The 24341-nt window shown below is 41.9% G+C and overlaps 1 protein-coding gene across 3 annotated transcripts in view; it reads left to right on the top strand.

Moving 5' to 3' along the window:
- Positions 1–24341, top strand: part of LOC134540924 (transcription initiation factor TFIID subunit 1) — a 51007-nt gene that overhangs the window by 10885 nt on the left and 15781 nt on the right. For 2 of the 3 annotated variants that reach the window (XM_063383999.1, XM_063383997.1), the window contains exons 7-22: positions 871–1055; positions 1629–2021; positions 4271–4511; positions 5257–5391; positions 7615–7838; positions 8347–8467; positions 9240–9381; positions 10379–10509; positions 12186–12407; positions 15187–15312; positions 16680–16813; positions 18247–18415; positions 20168–20318; positions 21396–21889; positions 22544–22726; positions 24043–24285. In XM_063383999.1, coding sequence (XP_063240069.1) covers positions 871–1055; positions 1629–2021; positions 4271–4511; positions 5257–5391; positions 7615–7838; positions 8347–8467; positions 9240–9381; positions 10379–10509; positions 12186–12407; positions 15187–15312; positions 16680–16813; positions 18247–18415; positions 20168–20318; positions 21396–21889; positions 22544–22726; positions 24043–24285 — 3294 coding nt within the window. The remainder of the gene's footprint in view (positions 1–870; positions 1056–1628; positions 2022–4270; positions 4512–5256; positions 5392–7614; positions 7839–8346; positions 8468–9239; positions 9382–10378; positions 10510–12185; positions 12408–15186; positions 15313–16679; positions 16814–18246; positions 18416–20167; positions 20319–21395; positions 21890–22543; positions 22727–24042; positions 24286–24341) is intronic. The other variant, XM_063384000.1, reaches the window with a different exon arrangement.

Below are 24341 nucleotides of genomic sequence, written 5' to 3'. Positions count from 1 at the left end.
GTCGGAGTATTTAATAAATAAATAAAAAAAAAAACATAGAAATTCCTCAGTGATAGTAATTTGAGGGGGAAATGTCGATTACACAAATCAGGTGTCGAGCGTGTTCCCACCATACTGCACACCCAAGGAACAAGGTTACGTTTTGAAATGCGATAAAGCCAAAATTGCACCGAAATGCAAGTTGGTACACAATAAAGCACCGAAATGCAACCAAAAAAAATCATGTAATTAATCAGAACTCGGATTACAAAAACCTTAATCTTTTATTACATTATATTTGATTAATGTATGTAAAATATTTATTTTTATATCGCAAACGTTATAAGGTGACTTTTTTTTTACATTAGGCCATTGGTACATTTTTCAAACACACATATATTTGCTGATTTAGTTTTAATTGTTCCTAGTAGTAAGGCATGCTCGTGTCTATTTATTATATTGTAAAAATTCATGCCGTGTCAGTCAAAATGACACTGTTTTGGCGAAGTAAGTTTCGTCGAACGAAAAATTGTCTTATTTGTCGAAAATGGTGCTGCACTCTAAAAAAAAAAATTTGTACTTTTAAAAGGGAAATCCTTGGGAACCCTGTTGCCAAGGATATTTCTTGCATAACTGCAAGGCAGAGCCTTGCAAAATCGCACATGGTACAAAGCTCTGCCCTCTAGTTTTACAAGTAATGTCCTTGGCAACAGGGTTCCCAAGGATTTTCCTTGTAAAATATACAAAAAATTTCTTTTAGTGTGTCTTCATGAATAAACAGAGTTCATAATAATATAAAAAATAATTTACTGGAGTATGTTGTCGTCTTGAAACCTGAACTGGCGGAAGATGTCGGCACAGGGCGGGACGTGTGACGGTCGGTGCCGGCAGGTGATGCAGAAGCTGAACTGCAAGACGAACGCGGCCGGCTGGGTCCCCAGCAGCAGCAACCGCACCGCGCAGGCGTTCAGCCAGCCGGGCAAGGGCCTGCCCAACATCGTGGGCGGCGCCGTGCGCCTGGCCTCCGCGCAGATGGTCGGCGCGGCCGCCCTCGGCAAGCACTCCAAGTCGCAGATGTGAGTTGGCCCCCCAGCGACCGCCCTCGACTTCCCGACAGAGCGGAGTTAGTTTGCCGGTCTCGTCTGGCGGAGGGAAGTCTCTTTTGTTTTCATTTTATAGATTTATTTTATATTAATCATTATTTTACCATGATTTATCTTTATTATTATATAATTTTTTTTTTTTATTTTTCTGGTTTTTTTATATTTGTAGATTGTTTCTCTCTTTGTGTTATTTGTTCTGTTTCATGTTGGTCACTATAAGTACGTGTCACATCACCTTCTGTAATTGCCTGATTGTGGATTCCATTCAGGTAGCGCCTGCACGCTTTCGATACTGCGGGGGGGGGGGGGGGGGGGGGTTGTCCACGTACTTTGCAGTGACCGTTTTGTCCATTGTCTTTTTTTGTTGACAATGGCCACAGGAGGACTCACCCTCCTCTCACGCAAATAGCGGGGGGAGGGGGGGGGGGGCGTGGTCTAGACAAAATTATGTTGCTTTGGTCCGTAAGTGTCGTGTCCACCGCCGAAGCCCGTAGCGGTTGGCGGGCGTGTGACAGACGTACGAGCAAGTGGCACCGGCGTGCGCAGGTTGCCAAGCAAGCACCAGCCGCGCGGCGACGACAACGGCGACGACACCTGGTACTCCATCTTCCCGGTGGAGAACGAGGAGCTGGTGTACGGCTCGTGGGAGGACGAGGTGATCTGGGACTGCGAGAACATGTCGCACATGCCCAAGCCCAAGATCCTGACGCTGGACCCCAACGACGAGAACATCGTGCTGGGGGTGCCGGACGACGTGGACCCCGCCAAGCAGCGCGGGGACGCCGCCGCGCCCGCCAAGGTCAAGATCCCGCACCCGCACGTCAAGAAGAGCAAGATCCTGCTGGGCAAGGCGGGCGTCATCAACGTCATGGAGGAGGACGCCCCGCCGCCACCGCCCAAGTCCCCGGACCGCGACCCCTTCAACGTGTCCAACGACAGGTGGGTCTTGTCTTGTCTACCCATGTCCCCGGACCGCGACCCCTTCAACGTGTCCAACGACAGGTGGGTCTTGACTTGTCTACCCATGTCCCCGGACCGCGACCCCTTCAACGTGTCCAACGACAGGTGCGTCTTGTCTTGTCTACCCAAGTCCCCGGACAGCGACCCCTTCAACGTGTCCAACGACAGGTGGTTCTTGTCTTGTCTACCCATGTCCCCGGACCGCGACCCCTTCAACGTGTCCAACGACAGGTGGGTCTTGTCTTGTCTACCCATGTCCCCAGACCGCGACCCCTTCAACGTGTCCAACGACAGGTGGGTCTTGTCTTGTCTACCCAAGTCCCCGGACAGCGATCCCTTCAACGTGTCCAACGACAGGTGGGTCTTGTCTTGTCTTGTCTTGTCTTGTCTTGTCTTGTCTACCCAAGTCCCCGGTCCGCGACCCCTTCAACGTGTCCAACGACAGGTGGGTCTTGTCTTGTCTTGTCTTGTCTAGTCTACCCAAGTCCCCGGACCGCGACCCCTTCAACGTGTCCAACGACAGGTGGGTCTTGTCTTGTCTACCCATGTCCCCGGACCGCGACCCCTTCAACGTGTCCAACGACAGGTGGGTCTTGTCTTGTCTACCCAAGTCCCCGGACAGCGACCCCTTCAACGTGTCCAACGACAGGTGGGTCTTGTCTTGTCTTGTCTACCCAAGTCCCCGGTCCGCGACCCCTTCAACGTGTCCAACGACAGGTGGGTCTTGTCTTGTCTTGTCTTGTCTTGTCTACCCAAGTCCCCGGACCGCGACCCATTCAACGTGTCCAACGACAGGTGCGTCTTGTCTTGTCTACCCAAGTCCTCGGACAGCGACCTCTTCAACGTGTCCAACGACAGGTGGGTCTTGTCTTGTCTTGTCTTGTCTTGTCTACCCAAGTCCCCGGACAGCGACCTCTTCAACGTGTCCAACGACAGGTGGGTCTTGTCTTGTCTTGTCTTTTCTTGTCTTGTCTTGTCTTGTCTTGTCTAGTCTACCCAAGTCCCCGGACAGCGACCTCTTCAACGTGTCCAACGACAGGTGGGTCTTGTCTTTTTTGTCTTGTCTTGTCTTGTCTACCCAAGTCCCCAGACCGCGACCCCTTCAACGTGTCCAACGACAGGTGGGTCTTGTCTTGTCTACCCAAGTCCTCGGACAGCGACCTCTTCAACGTGTCCAACGACAGGTGGGTCTTGTCTTGTCTTGTCTTGTCTTGTCTTGTCTACCCAAGTCCCCGGACAGCGACCTCTTCAACGTGTCCAACGACAGGTGGGTCTTGTCTTGTCTTGTCTTTTCTTGTCTTGTCTTGTCTTGTCTTGTCTTGTCTTGTCTAGTCTACCCAAGTCCCCGGACAGCGACCTCTTCAACGTGTCCAACGACAGGTGGGTCTTGTCTTTTTTGTCTTGTCTTGTCTTGTCTTGTCTACCCAAATCCCCGGACCGCGACCCCTTCAACGTGTCTAATGACAGGTGGGTCTTGTCCTGTCTTGTCTTACCGCTGTCGCTACGTTGTGGCGGAACAAATCTCGTCCACTATTGGAAATACAAATATGTATTGGACATATTAAAAATGTAAGAAACAGTTATTTGTTTGTTCCATATCACGCACCAGTATCAAAAAAATTTAATGAAATAGGCTGCGACCAGGGACTACATCAACAATAAACACTGAAAATATAATGCTATGGACAAAATGTGAACCTTGCAGTTAAGAAGATGGTTGAAAACTATAGTTACAATCGATCTACCACAATGTTCACACAGTAGTAGCTTACTTGCTACGGTTATGACATCGTAGGCTCGGCAGGATAGGGAATATTAGTTATAGAAAATTTCGGGCAGGAAAAATCCCGGCAGGAAGCGGAACGGGAATTAGCAATTTGATGTTTTAATAACAACAGTGCAGATTCTACTTCAGTCCACATTTTTTAAAATTAAGCTAGCAGAAAGAAAATAAATACTGTTTTCCCAAATTCAGATAACGTGCTTTGTTTGCACCAGGTTATGCATAGTAATGAAAAGGTCAAGTAAAAGCATTGATGTTGGTGTATATTTTATTAATAAGTTTAATTAATTTGATATATAATTTTTTTGGATATAGTATATTATTTATATATACTGCCATAGATCATATACTGTGGCTAGCATTGTATTTTTTCTGTTTTAAACGCATGTTGAGGAAGTAAGTGTAAACTCACGGACAGCGGTGTGGTTAACTCGAACTCAAACAGGTATTACATGCCTCGCTCGTCCGAGTCGTCACTGCGGCTGAAGGTGGGCGGGGGGAACCTGATCCAGCACTCGACGCCCGTGGTGGAGCTGCGGGCGCCCTTCGTGCAGACGCACATGGGCCCCATGCGGCTGCGCAACTTCCACCGCCCGCCCATGAAGCGCTTCTCGCACGGCGCGCTGGCCCACCCGGGCCCGCACCCCGTGCTGCCCCTGCTCAAGCACATCCGGAAGAAGGCCAAGGTGAGGCTGTCTGTTTCACTTACTTACAGTCCAACCCTGTTAGAACCTATATTTCAAGGGGGCATAAGGGAGAAAAAAAACCAATTCAACACTTAGTGTTTGTCTAATGCCTATTTCTGAATTTCTTCGCAACTTGAAAATATGTAATTTTTTAGGATTTCCATGAACAAAATAAATTAAAAATGTCATCAATAGAAGAAAAAAATTTTTTTTTTTTTTATGTCATCATGCAATAGTTGACAACATTGATATACTGTAGGACTACAAAAATACATCTGAAAAACACACCCAGATGGCAAGGAACGGAAGGATTGGTTTTCCTCTTCTCAAGTCAAGATGTGTGTTTGTGTGTGTGTGCGTGCGTGTGTGCGTGTGTGCGTCTCTGTCTCTGTCTCTCTCTTTCTCTCTCTCTGTCTCTCTCTCTCTCTCTCATCGTTTGTGGGTTTTTTTTTTTGTTCTGTTGGTGCATTTTTCTTTGTTTTTCTTTGTTTGTTGACCATATACCTGTTGTAATATCCAAACGGGTTAAGGGGGGTTTTTCAACTAATCGTTAGTGATTATATTCAAACAAATTATTAAAATTAAATTTTGCAAAAAAAAAACTGTAAATAATGTTTGAAAACTAAAAAAAGTACGCAATTTTTTGTCAATGTTTTCTTACGACGTTATCACGTAAAATTATCGTCCGTGAACCGACTTCACAAAAATGGAATGTGTCGAGACTTGTGTTTTGCCGTGCCCGCAGCAAAGGGAGCAGGAGCGCGCGGCGTCCGGCGGAGGGGACGTGTTCTTCATGCGCACGGCGGAGGACCTCACGGGCAAGGACGGAGACGTGGTGCTGGTGGAGTTCTGTGAGGAGCACCCGCCCCTCATCAACCAGGTGGGACGCCCGATCCCGCGCTCGTGCCCCGGGGGAAACTGTCCAGACGAAACTTGTCTTTTTTTTTTTAATTTTTTAATTTTCATTTTATCTTATTTCCAGCATGAGCATACACTCTGAAAGAAATTTTTTGTATGTTTTACAAGGAAAATCCTTGAAAACCCTGTTGCCGAGGATATTGCTTGTAAGACTACAAGGCAGAAAATTTGTACCATGTGCGATTTTGCAAAGGCTCTCTCCGCCTTGTAGTTTTGCGAGAGAAATATCCTCGGCAACAGGGTTTCCAAAAATTTCCCTTGTAAAAGTACAAAAAAATTTTTTTTTAGAGTGTAATCTCTTTTAACTTCAATCCCTCACCCTTCCTCCCCCCCAAAAAAAATAAAAATCTAATGACCAACATGAATTGGCGTTTCGAAGTAAGTCTTGTGTCGCAGAAGTGGAAGCTATGGACTGCTTCCTGCTGCTTGCACCGATGTGTACGAGGCAAGTTTTGTTTTGTGTTTAGATTTCCCAAATGTATCGCAATACATAAGTGTGCAAAACGGATAACGATAGTTTTTTCAAACGTTTTAATAGTACAGATAAACGACTGGCAAAATTATTAAATTGAAAAAAAAGTTTTCCTTCATTTGTACGTCTGTCAAGGAAAGAAGTTGTAATATCAATGAAGGAAATGTTGGAATCATTTACAAGGAATACGATGATTGTAGTGTTACGAAATAACGCACTTCTGCGTTCAAAGATAACGTCTACAAATTATTTACCTTGAAATAGGTTGATATATGCTATAAAACAATTTTTGAAGTTATTTTTCGTTTCAGCACAATACGAAAAAAATGACGAGTGAATTTTTTTTACGATGAGTGCTGCGCACCGTGCAACAAAACTTTGTACAGGAATATGGCAGATTCACGTGTATGAACACAAACCCATATATAGTCACTTTTCATAAAAAAATTAAGGGGCTTACCAAACTTATTGGTGTATGAAATGAAGCTTTATGATAATTAAAAATACTCTGAAATATATTTCGTAATGCTAATATAGTCAGAGTAAAGAGGTATCCCAGGTTTAAAAAAAAATAAAAATAAAAAAAAATGTAAAATTAATTTGCATATAAATTATTACATTGATATTTAATAATTAATTTGAACTAATAAATTAAGATAAACATTCAAAATATTTATTGATTTTCATTATTAATTAAAATTTATCTCAATTATTGTAATTAATTAAATAATGATATGAATATTAAATGTCGATATTAATATTGAATATGGAGAATTAATTTAATAATTTTTTTACAGTAAAATTTTAAAATAGTTCAGTGTCTTGAATCAAAAAGAAGTATACCTTGTAACACATTTACATTAGTACAAGCCTTTTTTTCTTCTCTACAGATTGGTAGGTGCTGTTAAAGCAAAGACCAGTGCATTGATTTTTTTTTGGTGTTCATTAATTATTTTAAGTTGTAGTGGGGAAGAATGACGAAATGCAGGTTTTAAATAATGTTCGCAGGCTTTCACGGCCATTGTCGGAAGTAGCTTGGCTTCTGGGTTGTAGCCGTGTCCTTTGCGAACAATTCGCCTTACCCTTCAGGTAGCTGCTCCTTGATGATGGCGACTGCAATGTCGACCGAATTAGTCTGTGAATTATTCGCCAAGGACGCGGCTACAACCCAGAAGCCAAGCTACTTAAAATGTAGGTTTAAATGGTTCTGTTGACATAAAAAAAAATGTTCTGGGTTTGCATTTGATTTTCAGATAAGGTAGCTAGGTATATAATGTATTTATTTATTTTTTAAATTTATTTTTACATAAGCCTGCAATTAGTAATTTTGTTATACTGTAATGTCTATGTTTTGTATTTCTCTTTATGCATTTTATATTTTTATGTTTATTTTTTAATAGTTATACATATTTTAACTTTACTTGTTTGTTTGTTTGTATTTTGTTTGTATTGTTTATATGTTGTCCTTGTATATATATATATATATATATGTGTGTGTGTGTGTGTGTGTGTGTGTGTGTGTGTGTGTGTGTGTGTGTGTGTGTGTGTGTCGTGCCCACCGCCAAAGCCTTTCGGCTGTTGGTGGGCATGTTACAATATAAATAAATAAATAAAAGTTACAAAAAAAAAACAACATTTTGCTGAAAGTAGCGTGTTTACCTGCAGAAGGGTATGGGTCGCAGTAAGCGTGGAGCGGGAAACGCGTGCCGGCAGGTGGGAATGTGCTCCAAGATCAAGAACTACTACAAGCGCAAGGCGGGCAAGGACCAGGGTCCGCAGGAGTACAAGTACGGGGAGATCGCGTACGCCCACACGTCGCCCTTCCTGGGGCACCTGCCCCCGGGCCAGTCCATCCAGGCCGTCGAGAACAACATGTACCGCGCCCCCATCTACGAGCACCGGGTGCTCGAGACGGACTTCCTCGTCATCAGGACCAGGTGACGCGCCCCATGCGCCCCTCTGCCGCCGAGCCTGCTTCCGCGGTCCCGCCGGCTGTTCTTCGGCTGACGTTTCCGCAGTTTCACAGCTCTCTAGCTTATAGGTAGAGACCTGCGAAATTCGCGGGTTCATTTCGTGGACATGCTACAATTAAAATAATTACAGCTCAGCGCTGCTTCTGCGATTGCTTCGCTGTTGATCTGGAGTAATGAGGGCCGATTGAAGACCCTCGCTCAAAGAAGTGTCGAATCACATGACACTCGGTCGAGACGACTCACGAGTCGGCAGCCAATGAACAGGTGGCATTTGGCCGAGTGTGTAGAGTGTAGTAAAGTCTATCCGGGTGGTCATTGAATCCGCGAATTTTGCAGGTCTCTACTTATCGGTTTTAATATATTTTTCTTTCCAATTTGTACACTTAATTTTACCTTCAACACGCCTAAAAAAAATGTTAACCTCGAAAGTGTTGATGTGAAGTAGTGACTGGTTCGGGAAACACTTGTGCAGGCAGCAGTACCACGTGAGGGAGATAGACGCCCTCTTCGTAGCGGGCCAGGAGTGCCCCCTGTACGAGGTCCCAGGGCCGAACTCCAAGCGTGCCAACAACTTCGTCAGGGACTTCTTGCAGGTGACCAACCTATTTAAACGTTCTTCAAATTATCTGTGAATCGGTCTGAGCATAATGACGGGAACAGCTGCCAGTTCCCGAAACGTCGAAACTGTTTTTTGTCGTGGTAAACCTACTGTGTTCATCGGTGTTGTCGTCGTCATGCCGTACATAATATCTGTTTGCCTTCATCGTTGCGTTCAAATATTTGTTGTCTGCCTGCCGTTACCGTTTTGGTTTGAGTTTGTATGTTGCCTTACGTCGTGGACAGAGAAAACCGAAACGCTCAATTTGTAAACTGTTCCTATTTTATGTTAATTTGAAACCTTCCAATAAAACTTTTTCACATTGCACAGTTTTTTTTTTTTAAATTTAATATTACATTAACAGTGAGACCATTATGGTAATGATCAACCGAAATCAAGAAAATTATAAGAAAGTTCTAGGTTGATAGTGAAGTATGAAGATAAGGGATAAAAATAATTAGATTTTTAGTTGAACTTATATAAAATTATGAAATAAGGGAAATATCAGCAGATTAGAAATATGTGGTTATTCCTTTAAGACTTTAAACTGTATTGAGATATAAAATTAGGAAATAAGGGAAATATCAGCGGATTAAAAATACGTGGTTATTCGTTTAAACGGTATCGAGCTGTGATCTAAGTGGTTGCACTGCCGGCATATTGTCCGATCCTCCGCCGTGGGCCCCGCGAGTGTCCGTGAGGGCTGCGAGGTGGGGAATCGCGGCCGGGACGCGCCGGAGTCTCGGGGGGTTGTTGTTGTGTTCCAGGTGTTCATATACCGCCTGTTCTGGAAGAGCAGGGACCTGCCCCGCAGGATCAAGATGGATGACATCAAGAAGGCGTTCCCCTCCCACTCGGAGAGCAGCATCAGGAAGCGGTTGAAGCTGTGCGCGGACTTCAAGAGAACAGGCTAGTGGAGTGCGATGAAACCTCCGAGTACCGCGGTTAACCTCCCTGCGGCAAAAAGTTCACGTAGTCCTTTGGCGTGTCTCATCGTCAGTTTGCAGTGCGAAATTTAATGAGCCTTTAATTCTCTCTTTCCTAAGCATGATATCTGCTCGTTGTTTTGGTGTGCTCTTGTTACCGGATATATATCCTAACACCGCACAAGTTTGTAGATGCAACCGTTTTATTTATAAATATATAAAAATAAAAAAAATTTAATGACATTAAAATTTATTATTTTATTGAGGAAAATTTTGATTGAGAGTTTTGGAAATCCATTTTCTTGTTGTTTTTCATCATGAGCATAACGTGATACATATTCCTTTCTTACTTCCAAGGAAAAAATTACTGAAAGACACCTGTCTTGTTTTCAACAATTTTTTGTCGCCAATTATTTTGTATAATTTAATATCAAAAATTTTAGTTGTTTATTTGACTACTGCGTATAATCAATTGATGGAATGCATTTTTATTAATAGTGCCCCAACTACATACTAGGTACAAAATGTTGCCCTTGTGAAAGTGGTTTTTTTGAATTTATATTCTTTTTTCCTTTAGAATGTATAAAACTATAATAATACTGTCAAAAAAATATTAATGTGTGTATGTGTGTGTGTGTATATATCTCTGTGTCCGTGTGTGCGCGTGCTTCTCTTATTAAATCACTTTAAACCATAAACGCTTGCCTATTCATTTTTATTATTCTGATTTTTATCTGTTTTAGACCAATTCATTACAGATTAATTTATTGTAAAAATACAAGGCGTAAATATTTCCACTCTTTTTGTGGTGTAGTAAGTATTACAAAAACAGCTTTTATTAAAAAATAAAAAAAAAACAATAACACCAAAATCTTCTGTTTAAAAAAAAACTAAATTGTATTAAAAATCCAAACCATAAGATTGTATCTCTGCTTTTTATCGTTATTTTTTTTGTTTTCCTTTGTTTTGGCCGCGTGAAGGCATGGACTCAAACTGGTGGGTGATCAAGCCCGACTTCCGCCTGCCGACGGAGGAGGAGATCCGGGCCATGGTCTCCCCGGAGCAGTGCTGCGCCTACTTCAGCATGATCGCCGCGGAGCAGCGGCTGAAGGTACACCGTCCGTCGCCCCCTTCCCCCCCCCCTAGTGGCGAGCGTTACTTTACGGGAGGAGAAGCTAGGAGGACGTCGTCTTGGAGGAACTCTTTACACATAGATAACTGTCAGTCTCTGTAGTGCACGGGTCTCTGGGTTATCACTTCGGACATGGCATCTTCAGCTTTCTGGAAGTCCTGATTGCAGACAGCTGCTGGTGGTCTCCGGGGAACGCCTATTGGGACAGCTGCCGGCACAGGGAAGGAGGGGTGGGGTTTTTTCCGCCACGACGGTTTCGCAGTTACTATTAACCCCCCCCCCCCCCCCTCCTCTCTCTTTTAATCCAGAAGGGGCCCCCATTTTCAAATCTGGCCAGGGGCGCCAGTCACCTTAGCTATGCCACTGCCGTTCCCCCCCCCCCTCCCCCCCCCCTTCACGCGAGTTACCAGCAGTGAAAGCACAGAAAAGACTGTTAGATCAGGCACGTCCAGAAACTACTCCGTGCTGGATTCAATATTCTGCAAGATTTTTTATAGACAGTAGAACCCTGCTTTAATATTATTTTTTTTCAAGTGGACGGAAGGAAAAATAAATTAAGAAAGAACATCAGTTTAGCAGGCATTTGTTATTGTTTGAACTTTTTTTTACCAAAAGATGCATCAAGCTATGTAAAAAAAATTAAATTTTGGGTACTGAAGGATACTCGAATTTGCTTAACCAGGCCAACAATTTTTCTTTAACTTATTTTATTACTTTTTTAAAGACACCCTGCCACATTTCTGTAAAATTTAGTAATACATTCTATCTTTAATATTAATACATACCTCGTTGTTGCAAAGTTACAAAAATATGGTCCCTTCAGGTTTGCATTATTGAGTTTTGACTGTATTCATGCTAAATTCATTATATTTAATGAGGTATCTCGGCTGGTGGGTCATAGCTGCGACTATACTAAAGAGTTCGCCAAATTTTTGGTTTGCATTTCATCACATTGCCTCCTCCGAAGGAGACTGTCACCCTGTAGGTGGCGTCCCGCAATTGCGACCGAAACGATGGCGAACGTTCACGGAAGCCTGCGGTCCTTATCATTGAATTTAATATCATAAAAAAAAAAAAAAAATTATCATTTGTTTTTTAAAGGTTTATTAAAAAGCGGATATGTTGGTGACGTGTACGAAAATATCTTGAGACTTCCTCACGAGACAAGTTTACGCGGTTTGCCACCTTAACGTTCACTACCGAAACCAAACAATAAGTATTTTCTACGAAGGTCCATCGTGAAAGTGATATTGGTTGCATCCAGCTCTGCCTCGCTCGACCGCAGAGTCTTGTCCTCGGGTTGTCGTCGGCGGGGGTGGTCGAGGGTGACGATGAGATCGCGAGTCCCGGCCTCAGGGTGTCCACAGTTAGTACTTTCGTACCAGATCTAGAATACTTTTATAAGTTTTTTTAGTGGTCGAGTACAGATCTAGTACTTTTTTTCTTTAATATAATCATTATTACGGTAACTCCAATATGTTTTATTATTAAGCGTAATTATTTTTAAAAAACTATGGAATGGATGTGTGTGCGTGTTTGGTGTGAAGTATTTAAGTTAGAGCATTGCGATGTCATAATAACTTTCTAAATTGTTTAAAAAAAAAAAACCATAACAAATTATAATCTGGACCGCCCTGCCCCCGTGCCTGCCGCAGGACGCGGGCTACGGGGAGAAGTTCCTGTTCACGCCGCAAGAGGACGACGACGAGGAGATGCAGCTGAAGATGGACGACGAGGTGAAGGTGGCCCCGTGGAACACGACGCGGGCCTACATCCAGGCCATCAAGGGCAAGTGCCTGCTGCAGCTGACGGGCCCCGCCGACCCCACGGGCTGCGGCGAGGGCTTCTCCTACGTCCGCGTGCCCAACAAGCCCACCGTGAGTTCCCCGTGCCGCATCAGCGTCTTTATGCTCTGTCGCTACCACCGGAGACAACGTTTTGTGGTCCTATTTTTAGTCCAAATTCTTTCTTACAACATAGAATTGTCGTGTTATTTTTTTCATTTTTATAAAAGTTCTTTTTTAATGTGTACTCCACCAAAATCAGGTTAAAACCTATATGCTGCATTTTTACGGTAAAATAATATCTAATAAATTAATTTTTGTGGTCCATACACTTTGGGGGAAAAAAATTTTGGCCGTAAATTACTACATACCTTGAATTTCAAACATTAAAAACATTTTTTTTAAATATTAGAATTGAGTGAGGTTAAATGCTACTAAACTCTAATTTCGGTGCTAAATGATGCATTTACGTGTTAATGCGGTGTTTTGACGTTCGTATTGGTGTTGTTTCGATTTCATCGCAATTCTCCATAAAATCTTGTCCCTAGTTTTCACACATATTTTTATACCACATTATTAGAGATGGTGATTTATAGCATTTAAAATAATAACATTTAGCATTTTGAATTTGAAATCTAGCATTTTGTAGCATTTTTTAAAAACATTTTTTACATTACCAGAAGAAAAGTATATTTTTAAAAAAAGCATTAAATAATACACATATTAATTATTAACAACCACAGAAATAAAGATCTAGCACGACTACAAAGATAGCCTATCCTGGCAGGTTCCCAAACAACTTTTCAGCACTTAATGTGAATGACGTGACATTAAGATACTTGTGCTGAATACGCCATAAAATGATGGTTTCTTTTGATGCTGAACTGAAACGAAATACAATAGGTAAATAAATTGTGTAGAGTGAAGACGAATCTACGTTTTTTATCTTGATTTCGCATTTATCTCGCAATAGTCTAGATTTCGCATTTTACAGCGGAAAAAATATAATTTAGCATCTCTTTCGCGAAAACGAAAAATCACCATCCCTAAATATGCTACATTTTATAACTTCCTAAGATCACAGCACTAAAATTCGTAAGTATTTTGGCTATGATAAGAGTACAATAAAATTTCCAAAATAATATTCGTATCTTTCAAAGAAAATTATGTTTGGCAATCTGAGAGAACTGATGAAACGTGTAAACAAACGGAGGAAACTGTCGCTATCACCAGAAACAACATTCCGTGGTTCTATTTTCCGTCCAAATTCTTTCTTAGAACACAGGATTTTCGTGTTGTGTTTTTAATTTTTATAAAAGTTCTTTTTTTAATGCTTCACCAAAATCAGGGTAAAACCTAGTATGTATGTTTGTTTGGGGTAACTTTACATTTAATTCTACAACATTTCTGTGGTGAAGTGGTTGATAAGATCACGTAAAATAAGTAAGGTTGAAGAAACTGAAGGACAACCTATAACTTGAAATTTTTGATAACTTCAAAACAAGCAGTTTGCATGCACACATAATATTATATCCAAAAAAAATGATTTGAAAGTATCCTTTTTTTATAGTACTCTTAAGTATTTAACCCTTTCAGTCAATATATATGAATTTGGTGTAATAGCCACTTATCTTAAACTATATTTATATTTTTATTTTTAAATTATATCATGATAATATGTAGAATTATAGAAAAAATTTATTTTTTTCCATAGCCATAAAATATAATGTCGACTAGATTGTACGCCATGACCCACACATTCAAGGTTTGATAAAACTCCGAGATATAATTTATTCGTCCATTTCTGTGGACAAATAGACTGAAAAGGGTTGAAATCATTTACTTGAAATACAGTGACTTATGTATTTGTTGAATCATTAAAATTAGAATCTAAAACGATGAAACGGAAGTTGGAAAAAAAAAATTTGTCTCTCTTGTTATTAGGATTAGATATTTGTATTCAAGAATTATGGTGTGTGTGTATTGAAGCTGGGTGCCCAACAAGCCCACCTTGAGTTCCCGTGCCGCATCGATACAGTGTAGAGAAGTATGCTACATTTTATAACTTCCTAAGATCACAGCACTAAAATTCGTAAGTATTTTGGCTATGATGAAGAGTACAATAAAATTTCCAAAATAATATTCATGTCTTTCAAAGAAAAATAAGTTTTGGCAATCTGAGAGAACTGACGAAACGTGTAAACAAACGGGGGAAACTGTCGCTATCACCAGAAACAACATTTCGTGGTCCTATTTTCAGTACGAATTCTTTCTCACAACATAGGATTTTCGTGTTATTTTTTTTTCATTTTTATAAAAGTTCTTTTTTAATGCGTACTCCACCAAAATCAGGTTAAAACCTATATGCTACATTTTTTACGGTAAAATAATATCTAATAAATTAATTTTTGTGGTCCATACACTTTGGGGGAAAAAAAATTTTGTCCGTAAATTACGACATACCTTGAATTTCAAACATTAAAAACATTTTTTTTTAAATATTTGAATTTAGTCGAGGTTAAATGCTACTAAACTCTAATTTCGGTGCTAAATGATGTATTAACTTGCATTGCCGTGTTATGCGGTGGTTTCACTTGCGTTTTGGTGTTATTTCGATTTCATCGCAAAAAAACCATAAAATCTTGTCCCTAGTTTTCATTCATATTTTTATACCACAATTAGAATCTAGAACGATGAAACCGAAGTTGGAAAAAAAAAATTGTCTCTCTTGTTATTAGGATTAGATATTCGTACTCAAGAACTATGGTGTGTGTGTATTGAAGTGGGGGTGATGTGGAGACGCCGGCCGCCTGCCCCTGGGAAGGCCGGCGGGCGAGTGCCGTTGAGGCGGAGCGCGCATTGTCGGTTGCAGCAAAGCAAGGAGGAGCAGGAGGCGCAGCCCAAGAGGACGGTGACGGGAACGGACGCCGACCTGCGCAGGCTGTCGCTCAACAACGCCAAGGCGCTGCTCAGGAAGTTCGGCGTCCCGGAGGAGGAGGTGAATGCTCTCCCCCGCTCTCCGTTGCCTCGCCGAGAGGGGTCGGCCAATCAGATCCATCAGATCCTCAGATCCTCAAAAACCCATCACATCCTTGGTATTCCAAGGATCCCATATTCGTGGAGAAAAGGTTACAAGAAAACTATCAGGGGACGCACCCCAACGCCGAAATACCACAACGCCGAATGTACAATAAGGTCGAATACCATAGCGCCGAATGTCAAAATTGACCACAATGCCGACAGCTAGAAAACTGCTGTGTACCACAACGCCAAATTACCACAACACCGAAATACATTAACGCCGAAAAATGTCATTGCAGGACTGCCACAAAAGTTACGTTAGGTAAGGTTAGCACACAAATTCATTCAGTTGTTTTTTCATTTTGCTCCTGTGGCCCCCCTTCCCCGCGAAATCATTCTTCGGCGTTGTGGTAATTCGGCGTTGTGGTACACAGCAGTTTTCTAGCTGTCTGCATTGTGGTCAATTTTGACATTCGGCGTTATGGTATTCGGCGTTATTTAACGTTCGGCGTTGTGGTAACGACCCAAACTATCAAAGGAAATAAAGTAAATCAAAAAATTCAACACTTATAACAGTTATAACCACTGAACTTTACTAGGTCAATTTTTTTCTTATTTTCCTCGAATGTAAAATGACTTCCTTGTGAGACGACTTTGAATGTGAGGAGACCTCAAATTTAAGACAGCTTCATATCTATGGGAAGCCTGTAATGAAACTGGCATCGTTATTTCCGTGTACAGAAATACATAATTGCACGTTTTTAACGCAAATGTTAGCCACTCTTATATAAAGTGACTTGTTATGAGGTGACCTTAAAATAAAATAAAAGTTTGGATGGAAAATAATTCTTAATAAAAATTACTTTGAAATATGTTTTAATTTCACTTTGACAAAGCTCACACTTTGAACTGTTATAAGATTCCATTTCAGTCTTGTAATTTTTAATTAAATTTCAATTTGTTTGTTCTTAGAAAGTTGCATTATAAATAATATTGCTTCTATAGAAACTAAATGAGTTGATTAATAAGTTTATTTTTTAGTTATCTGAAATAAAATTTATTCTTTTTTTTTTTGTAATGTTTTAAGTTCACGAAAAAAATTTTTATTATGATTTGTAATTAAAAATTATGAAGGTTATTAAGTTTCATCTATTTTTGCAAGGTACTCGAATGATTTTTTTGGTTTCGTTTTGCCAAAGTATTAGCACAACCGTAAAACAAAGGTTTCCAGTATCTGTTCAGGCATCGCAAAGGGGGCAGAGCTGACGAGTGTAGCGGGCTCGCCTGCCGGTGAAACACGGTTCCTCCCGGGTTGCCGAGCGCTCTGGTGTGTGTGTCGCCCAGATCAAGAAGCTGTCCCGCTGGGAGGTGATCGACGTGGTGCGCACTCTGTCCACGGAGAAGGCCAAGGCGGGGGAGGAGGGCATGACCAAGTTCTCCCGAGGCAACCGCTTCTCCATCGCGGAGCACCAGGAGAGGTGGGCGTCCCCCCGCCACACGCCAGCAGTTCCGTCGCCTGAGAATTGGAGTGTTCCATGTCCATCGAAGTCGGAACTGAGATATGAGCATTTGAAAGTTCAAACAACTACGAATGTCATGACATAGAACAAATTTAACATTGGTCTTAAATTAAGAACAAACATTTTTTCTGTGCGTAGACGTGTGTGTGGATATAGTACAAATGAATACTAATATTAATTTCGTGTTTATAGCATAAAAAAACCTAAAAAGTGGACATGAAACACTCCAATACTCAGGCGGCGAGTGTTACTGATCAGTCGGAATAGTCGAGAATTTTTTTTTTTTAAGTTACCATGTTTTATCACACAATCATCACACAAATTTATATTAAAATCAAGTTTGAAAAGTAAGGGTGCATTTATTATACGAAAACACATTATTATTTTTTGTTTAGTGAAGTTATTCATAATAACAAAACCTATTCATGAAAAGTATGTTTATTTAAAAAGTAGGGAATACAAAAGCACGCTAAACAATTTAAATTAATAAGTCATGCAAGTAAAGTATTTTGTTCAACTTTAAATAGAAAAACAAAAACCCGAACATGAGCCGGAATAAACGCATAACTATTGTCATCGTACACATTTATTACAAAAGAGAGTAGGCTATCAAATGCGAGCTATTGATATTGATATTTGACCAAGTGCGCACACTCTATAAACCATCATCATAACCATACATGAATGTTGCCAACTAGCAAAAGTAAAAGTGGTACACAGCGGCGACAAAGATAAACAGATAAAGGTTATATAACGTTTAAAACGTCTTTAAAAGAGAATTTACACATCAGACAAAACTTCGTATTTCTGTTAATTTGAACTCATAAAGTAAATCCAATTAGTGATCAAATTAAAGAAATGTTATGGCTACAAATTTCAGATATACACTATACTTGGGTTAGATATCTGTTCTAGAGATAATTCTGGACAAAAGGGGCTTATCTGTAAGAAATGACTAAGCAACAAAATTATTTTTAATGCATTAACTATTTAACATTTTTTTTTCCTTGAGGTATATTGTGATATAATTAATTTTCTACCTCTTGATAGTGACGAAGGCGATGAAGAAATGGATCCTTAATACTCCCTTAATTTTTATTGCTTATGAGGGTATAAACCATGTAAATGTGCGTGCTTTGGATTTGTACAGTTTTAATCCCTTGAATGAGAACGTTGTGAAAGGAAGCGTGGTCCCCAGGTTGTGTGCCCAGTTGCTTTTAAGCCCCCACAAAGAAATTACCCTGCATCAGAGAAAACACATTTGACATCGATTTCATATCATCCCGTGCTACGGCTACCATCGTCTAGCCAGAGAAAGGTTCTTTGACTTTGGTTGAAGTTTCAGTTCCAAGTTTCGAATATATTTCTCATGTAGTGGGTTCCAATCGTAGGTACAAGGAAGAATGTCAGCGCATATTCGACCTCCAGAACAGGGTGCTGTCGTCCAACGAGGTGCTGTCGACAGACGAAGAAGAGAGCTTCGATGAAGACAGCTCCGACATAGAGGAGATGGGGAAGAACATAGAGAACATGCTGTCGAACAAGAAGACCAGCTCCCAGGTATGCTTGGCTCGATCCTAAGTGCAAAGCTTCGACCAGGCGAATCAGTCGAAGAATTTGTTTCATGTGTAACGTCTTAGCTCTCATCTTCAGCTTCGTCGAGAACGATATTCGCAATTCAATTTGACTTAGCGAACATTTTTAGCATTCGATTTGATATTTGCTTTGCATCAAAAAAACCAGTATTTGCACAGGCCCTAAATCTGAGTGGGATCTGTTTTGCCGTGCCGTGGAAATAAGTCCTCAATAGCAGAATCAACCTGGTTAGTGGGTCAGATGAAATTGAAACTCTAAACCAAGGACAAACAAACACAGAAAAATTCTTCTCTCGAACAAATCTGAAGGGAACGGTATTTTTTGTACGGTGGTTTTAGCAGTGTGTGTGTACAATAGTCCCGAAAGTCACGCAAAAGTAAGGTAACTGAAGGTCTGGTCATTAAAGTAAAAAAAAAAAAGTCCCTAAATAAGAAGCAATGTTGCTGGAAGTCGGGTAACTTTAATTTCGAGCAGCCGTATGTTAACTTGTGTTTTTTTTTTTGACGTTTAACTTCAGTTTATAGTCAGTCACCTGTGGAAATCCTCTCTGAAAATATTTAAGCTTTTTTTAACTTAAAAAATTGCAGGTTCCTGTTTGAATTGTAGAAAGAAAGAAAGGTATTGCATTTTCTTATTTTTAATTTTGGGTATGAACGTAGATTTAAAAAAAAAATAGGCTTTGATAAAAAGACTTGCAATAAAATAAGGTTCTGAAAAAATTCAGACATATTTCTAAACATTCTGTATGGGTAGACACCTGAAAAATTCGCAGGTTCATTTCGTGTTATGATAAAATTCAAATAATTATACCTTAGTGCTGCTTCTGCCATTGGTTCACTGTTAATCTGGAGGACTGAGGGCCAATTGGAGACCCTCACTCATAGAAGTGTCGAATCACAGACACTCGGTCGAGACGACTCACAAGTCAGCAGCCAATGAACAGTTGGCATTTGCCCGAGTGTGTAGAGGATATTGGAGTCTATCCTGGAGGTCATTGAAGCCACAAATTTTTCCGGTCTCTTATGTATGGGAGAGTTTTTTTTTATAAAGAGATGAAGTTAAACAAAGCTAGAAATTGTACATCGTATATTTTCTACTCTTTATGGCCACAACATGCTGAAAGTGGAGTGATTGTCACACAAAAAGCGATGCTGTGCAGTTTGTTGTATTAATCGTGCTGTAATGCTTCGGGATCGTTCAAGTCGAGCCTTGGGTTGGTGGAGTTCTTTGTTTCAGCCCGACCGCAAACGCAAACAAAGAAACATTTGCGATTCCTAGCATCGCTGTAGTACCAGCTCCTTGACACCGTTTTCCTATTCCTCCTCGTTGTCATTTCGTTGCTCTTAGTAACACCTTACGATACCACCCACAAACAACAAAATGCTCAGGTTTCGAATTCCAAAGACCTTTTTTTTTTATTTTCATTCACAACGGAACACAAACATAGGCGTCATCATCACCACTCTCCACCACCATTTTTATTGTCTCCCTTTTGTTTTCAAAAACAAAAAACAAGCCAAAAAAAAAACACATCTGGCCACACCAACCTTCTCAAATCTAAATTCTCTTGCACCACATCTTACTCCGCCAAATTTCCCTACACAAAAATAAAAACACCTTTCAGGTACAAAAAAAAACACACGAAGAAAACCTTTAGTCCGGGAGTGCAAACACTTTACAGTGGCCCGACCCCGTGTGCTTGTTGCTGACTCGCAGCTGTCGCTGGAGAAGGAGGAGCAGGAGCGGCAGGAACTGCGGAAGATGATAATGGGGGACGGGGCGGACGGCGACCAGCGCAAGGGCAACAAGGACAAGAAGAAGGAAGACGACGACAACCAGTCCTTCACGGGGTACACCTCGCAGGCCGGTGAGTCAGTCGTCCGTCCGGGTCCCCGGTGCGACCGTGTGCGTGTGTCCTTGTTTTATTTCCGCACGTAAACGGGCGAGGTTGAGCATTTTTTTTATTCTGGTGTCCTCAAATGTTTTAAAAGAAGAAATATAACTTGAAAAGTATTTTTGAGACCAATACACACACGGTCACGTCCAGAAATAAAACAAAAAAAAAATGGACTTGTGACCAATACACACACGGTCACGCCGGTTAAGGCGCCTCCGCATTCTGGAATGTCAGGGAGAAGTCAGGGAAATTGGTCAGCGGAAGTCGGGTAAATTACAGTGTACTCCCGATCATCCGGGTGCGGGTTGTCCGGTTTGCGGGCTAGCCGTGCCGTATTTCACTTCCATAAACCATAAATACAGAAATACCGAGTATTGCTCATAAGAAGTCAGGGAATTTACTTTGATTTCCCGGTAATGCTACTTTAGTGCTTAATCTCACACACTTTAAAATGGCATATGCATGATACTGTTAAAAGTTAAAAGTGAATTAAGAGAGCAGAGAGATAACTGGGCCAGTTAATGGGGCTGGTAAAGGTTGTATTGTCTTTAATTATTTATTTTTTTCATAAAATTGTAAAATATGTCAATTATTTAAAAAAAAAAAAAAAAAAACTAGTGTGTTGAAAGTCAGAAAAATTTTAATTAGATATTTGTGTGGAGATCCTGTGGAAACTTTTACGCTCTTGGTCTTCAAACTTGCATGCAATTCTCATGTTGCATATAGTCGGCTTACTTCTAAAACCTCGTAACTCCATTTCAGTCAATTTTTACAGGAGAACCTGTGAGCTTTCGGAGCACGGTTTCGACTGACAAAAGATCACGAGGTTTTATAAATTTTGTGAATAGAAAAGAGACTTAAGTATAGTTGACTTACGAGGGTTTTTATCAGCATAATGCGCTATGAAAAAAAATTACACCAAACACATCCCCGGACTGTAAAACTGGGAAAATCTGGTCTACTTAGGAGGTTTTAGAAGTGAGCCGATGATATGCGGGGGGAAATACGGCGCAGCGAAGTGAAGGGGTGTGCGAACGGGGCCGGCAGGGAGGGTCCTGAAGATCTACCGCACGTTCCGCAACGCGGAGGGCAAGGAGTACACCCGGGTGGAGCTGGTGCGCAAGGGCCCCGTCATCGACGCCTACACCAAGATCCGCTCCACCAAGGACGAGGCGTTCATCCGGCAGTTCGCCACGCTGGACGAGCAGCTGAAGGAGGAGATGAAGCGGGAGAAGCGGCGGATCCAGGAGCAGCTGCGGCGCATCAAGCGCAACCAGGAGCGGGAGCGGTCGCTGGGCGGGCACGTGCGCCCGCACCACTACCAGCACCGCGGGGAGCCGCCCGGGGGGGACGGCGGCGGCCGGCCGGCCCACCACCTGCACCCGTCCTCGTCGCACCACCACCACCACCACCGCCGCCACCACCACCACCACCACGGCGGCGCCGGCTCCTCCTCCCAGCACGCCCACGCCATCACGCCCAAGAGGAAGAAGCCCAAGCTCAAGCCCGACCTCAAGCTCAAGTGCGGCGCCTGCGGCAACGTGAGTAAAATAAAGGAATTTTAAAAAAAAATTCTAGCAGTGCAATTTCTTAAACCATTAAATTTTCCATTTTAAAACTGTACATAAATAGTATTATTAATAATTTTACATTATAGTCAATTATTATTTGTTTAACATTAAAAAAAAATTGTGAATAATGTTGATAAAAACCAATCTAAATTTTCTCAATAAAAAAATCTTAACTTCAGACATGAAATGTATAATTTTTTTTTACTTAATGAATCCGTCGTGGTGTAGACCCAAACAGTTGAACTTCTTGAAGTTGTTGAATTGTTCACGAACGTGGAATATGTATTTCGGGACTACTTGCAGAGAGAGAGGGGGGGAGGGAGCTAGGGAGGGGGAGGTAGGGAGTAAGGTAGGGAGGGGAAGGTAGGGAGGTAGGTAGGGAGGAGGAGGTAGGGAGGGGAGGTATGTAGGGGGAGGGGGAGGTATGTAGGGAGGGGGAGGTAGGGAGATATGTAGGGAGGTGGAGGTAGGGTGGTAGGGGTAGGGAGAGGGAGGGGGTGGTAGGGAGGTAGGTAGGGAGGGGGAGGTACGGAGGGGGTGGTAGGAAAGGGGAGGTAGGAAGGGAGGGGGAGGTAGGGAGGTAGGTGCATGGTGTGCGAGGTGTTTGTGCCGACCCCCCGCCAGGTGGGGCACATGCGGACCAACAAGGCGTGCCCGCTGTACCAGTCGTCGGCGCCCCCGCCGCCCATGAACGTGGCCATGACGGAGGAGCAGGAGGAGGAGATAGAGCGGGAGCTCAACACGGACGACGAGGACCTGGTCAACGTGGACGGCACCAAGGTCAAGCTGTCCAGCAAGCTCATCAAGGTGAGGGGCCCAACGCCGCCGACTCATCCTCTGACGCCGGTTGTTTTGTCCAGAGACTGTAAAATCCAGATAAAAACGACACAATTAATGACGATGCACTCGCAAACAACTCGATTGGCAGCGAGCGTGCACGATAGCACAACTCACTACCATGATGGTTGAACAACGACTGTTGCTTCGTTGCCAGAAGCTGCAGGCCTACCCACCTCGGCAGGCGGCCAATTTGAAAAACTTTGGCGCTGCTAGCAAGCAGCGCAGGAAGTTCAAAATTCAAATGTTTTCAAACACTATACACTAAATTACACACAATATTTACAAGTCCAAACACCGGTTGAAAGGGGTGACTGACAATACAGTGATGATATACACATATTCTCCTTCTAAAGTCCCAACAGGCTCAGTAATACAGGCAGTAGAGTTGCCCTTGTAAAGCTAAAGGATGAATGTTTAACGTGGTCGATATCTCGTCGTAAAAAAAAAATTTTTTTTACCTTTTTAATCACAAATTAAAATAAATTTTAGTAAAATTCATTATAATAAAATATTATACAGTAAATAAGGTTAAGATTAGTTGGTGATAATTATTTAAAGTCTGATTTTAGCCGTAAAGCAAACTACAATTTCCCTAGACATGAACAACCCCAACGTAAAAATCATCACACTGAATTAGTTTCAATATTCTTTAAGCTTTAGATATTATGTCCTATGTTATATTCAAACGGCATCCTTTGATGCCGTTTGAAAGGGGTTTTTGATATATTGAACAAAATTCTGTCTCTGGAACTAATATAGTAAGGCATAAAAAAAATTTTTTGTTAAGAATAATCAAAATGATTAAAACACATTATGTCTTTACCATATAGTGAGATTCCCCCTTTAAAAAGTATAAAAGGGTAAGTATGGTTTTAACTTTTAAGCAAATACATAATATGCATCTGAAGGTAAGAAAATAAGAATGAACAAAATAAACACAGATTTACGAATTGTATTTTTTTTCTTTCAATTTTTAATTATTCAATAATTCAATGATTAATTATATCTCCGAAGCTAATACAACATAATCGGGTCTCGGTAATAAAAACAATATGTCGGGCAATTGTCTTGCGACGTTTCTGCAGTCATTGCATCTGCCATCATAAGGTAGTCTACCTGATGATGGCAGATGCAATGACTGCAGAAACGTCGCAAGACAACTACCTGACACTGCCTACACCCAGAAGCCAAGAAAATCCATAAATATTGTTTGCTAAATGTTTCGAGCGAGCGAGACTGCAGGGCTGACGGGCGCTCGCTGGCATGTGTGCGTGTGTGTGCAGCACGCGGAGGAGATGAAGCGGCGCACCCTGCTGCTCAAAGTCCCCAAGGACGCGGTGAACTCGCGCAAGCGCCGGCGCGCGGTCAGCGAGATGCACTGCGACTACCTGAAGCGGCAGCAGCGGCCGGCCAACCGCCGCCGCACGGACCCTGTCGTGGTGCTCTCCACCATCCTCGAGTCCATCCTGAACGAGATGCGAGACCTTCCCGACGTCCAGCCGTTCCTCTTCCCCGTCAACGCCAAGGTAAGACTCCCTTGGACCGCGCTCCCGGTTCCCGCAGTTCGTCTCACGGCAGGACC

Source organism: Bacillus rossius, chromosome 17 (genome assembly GCF_032445375.1).
Source record: "Bacillus rossius redtenbacheri isolate Brsri chromosome 17, Brsri_v3, whole genome shotgun sequence".
In the NCBI taxonomy this organism is placed as follows: Eukaryota; Metazoa; Arthropoda; class Insecta; order Phasmatodea; family Bacillidae; genus Bacillus; species Bacillus rossius.
This window is presented reverse-complemented; position numbering and strand designations above follow the sequence as displayed.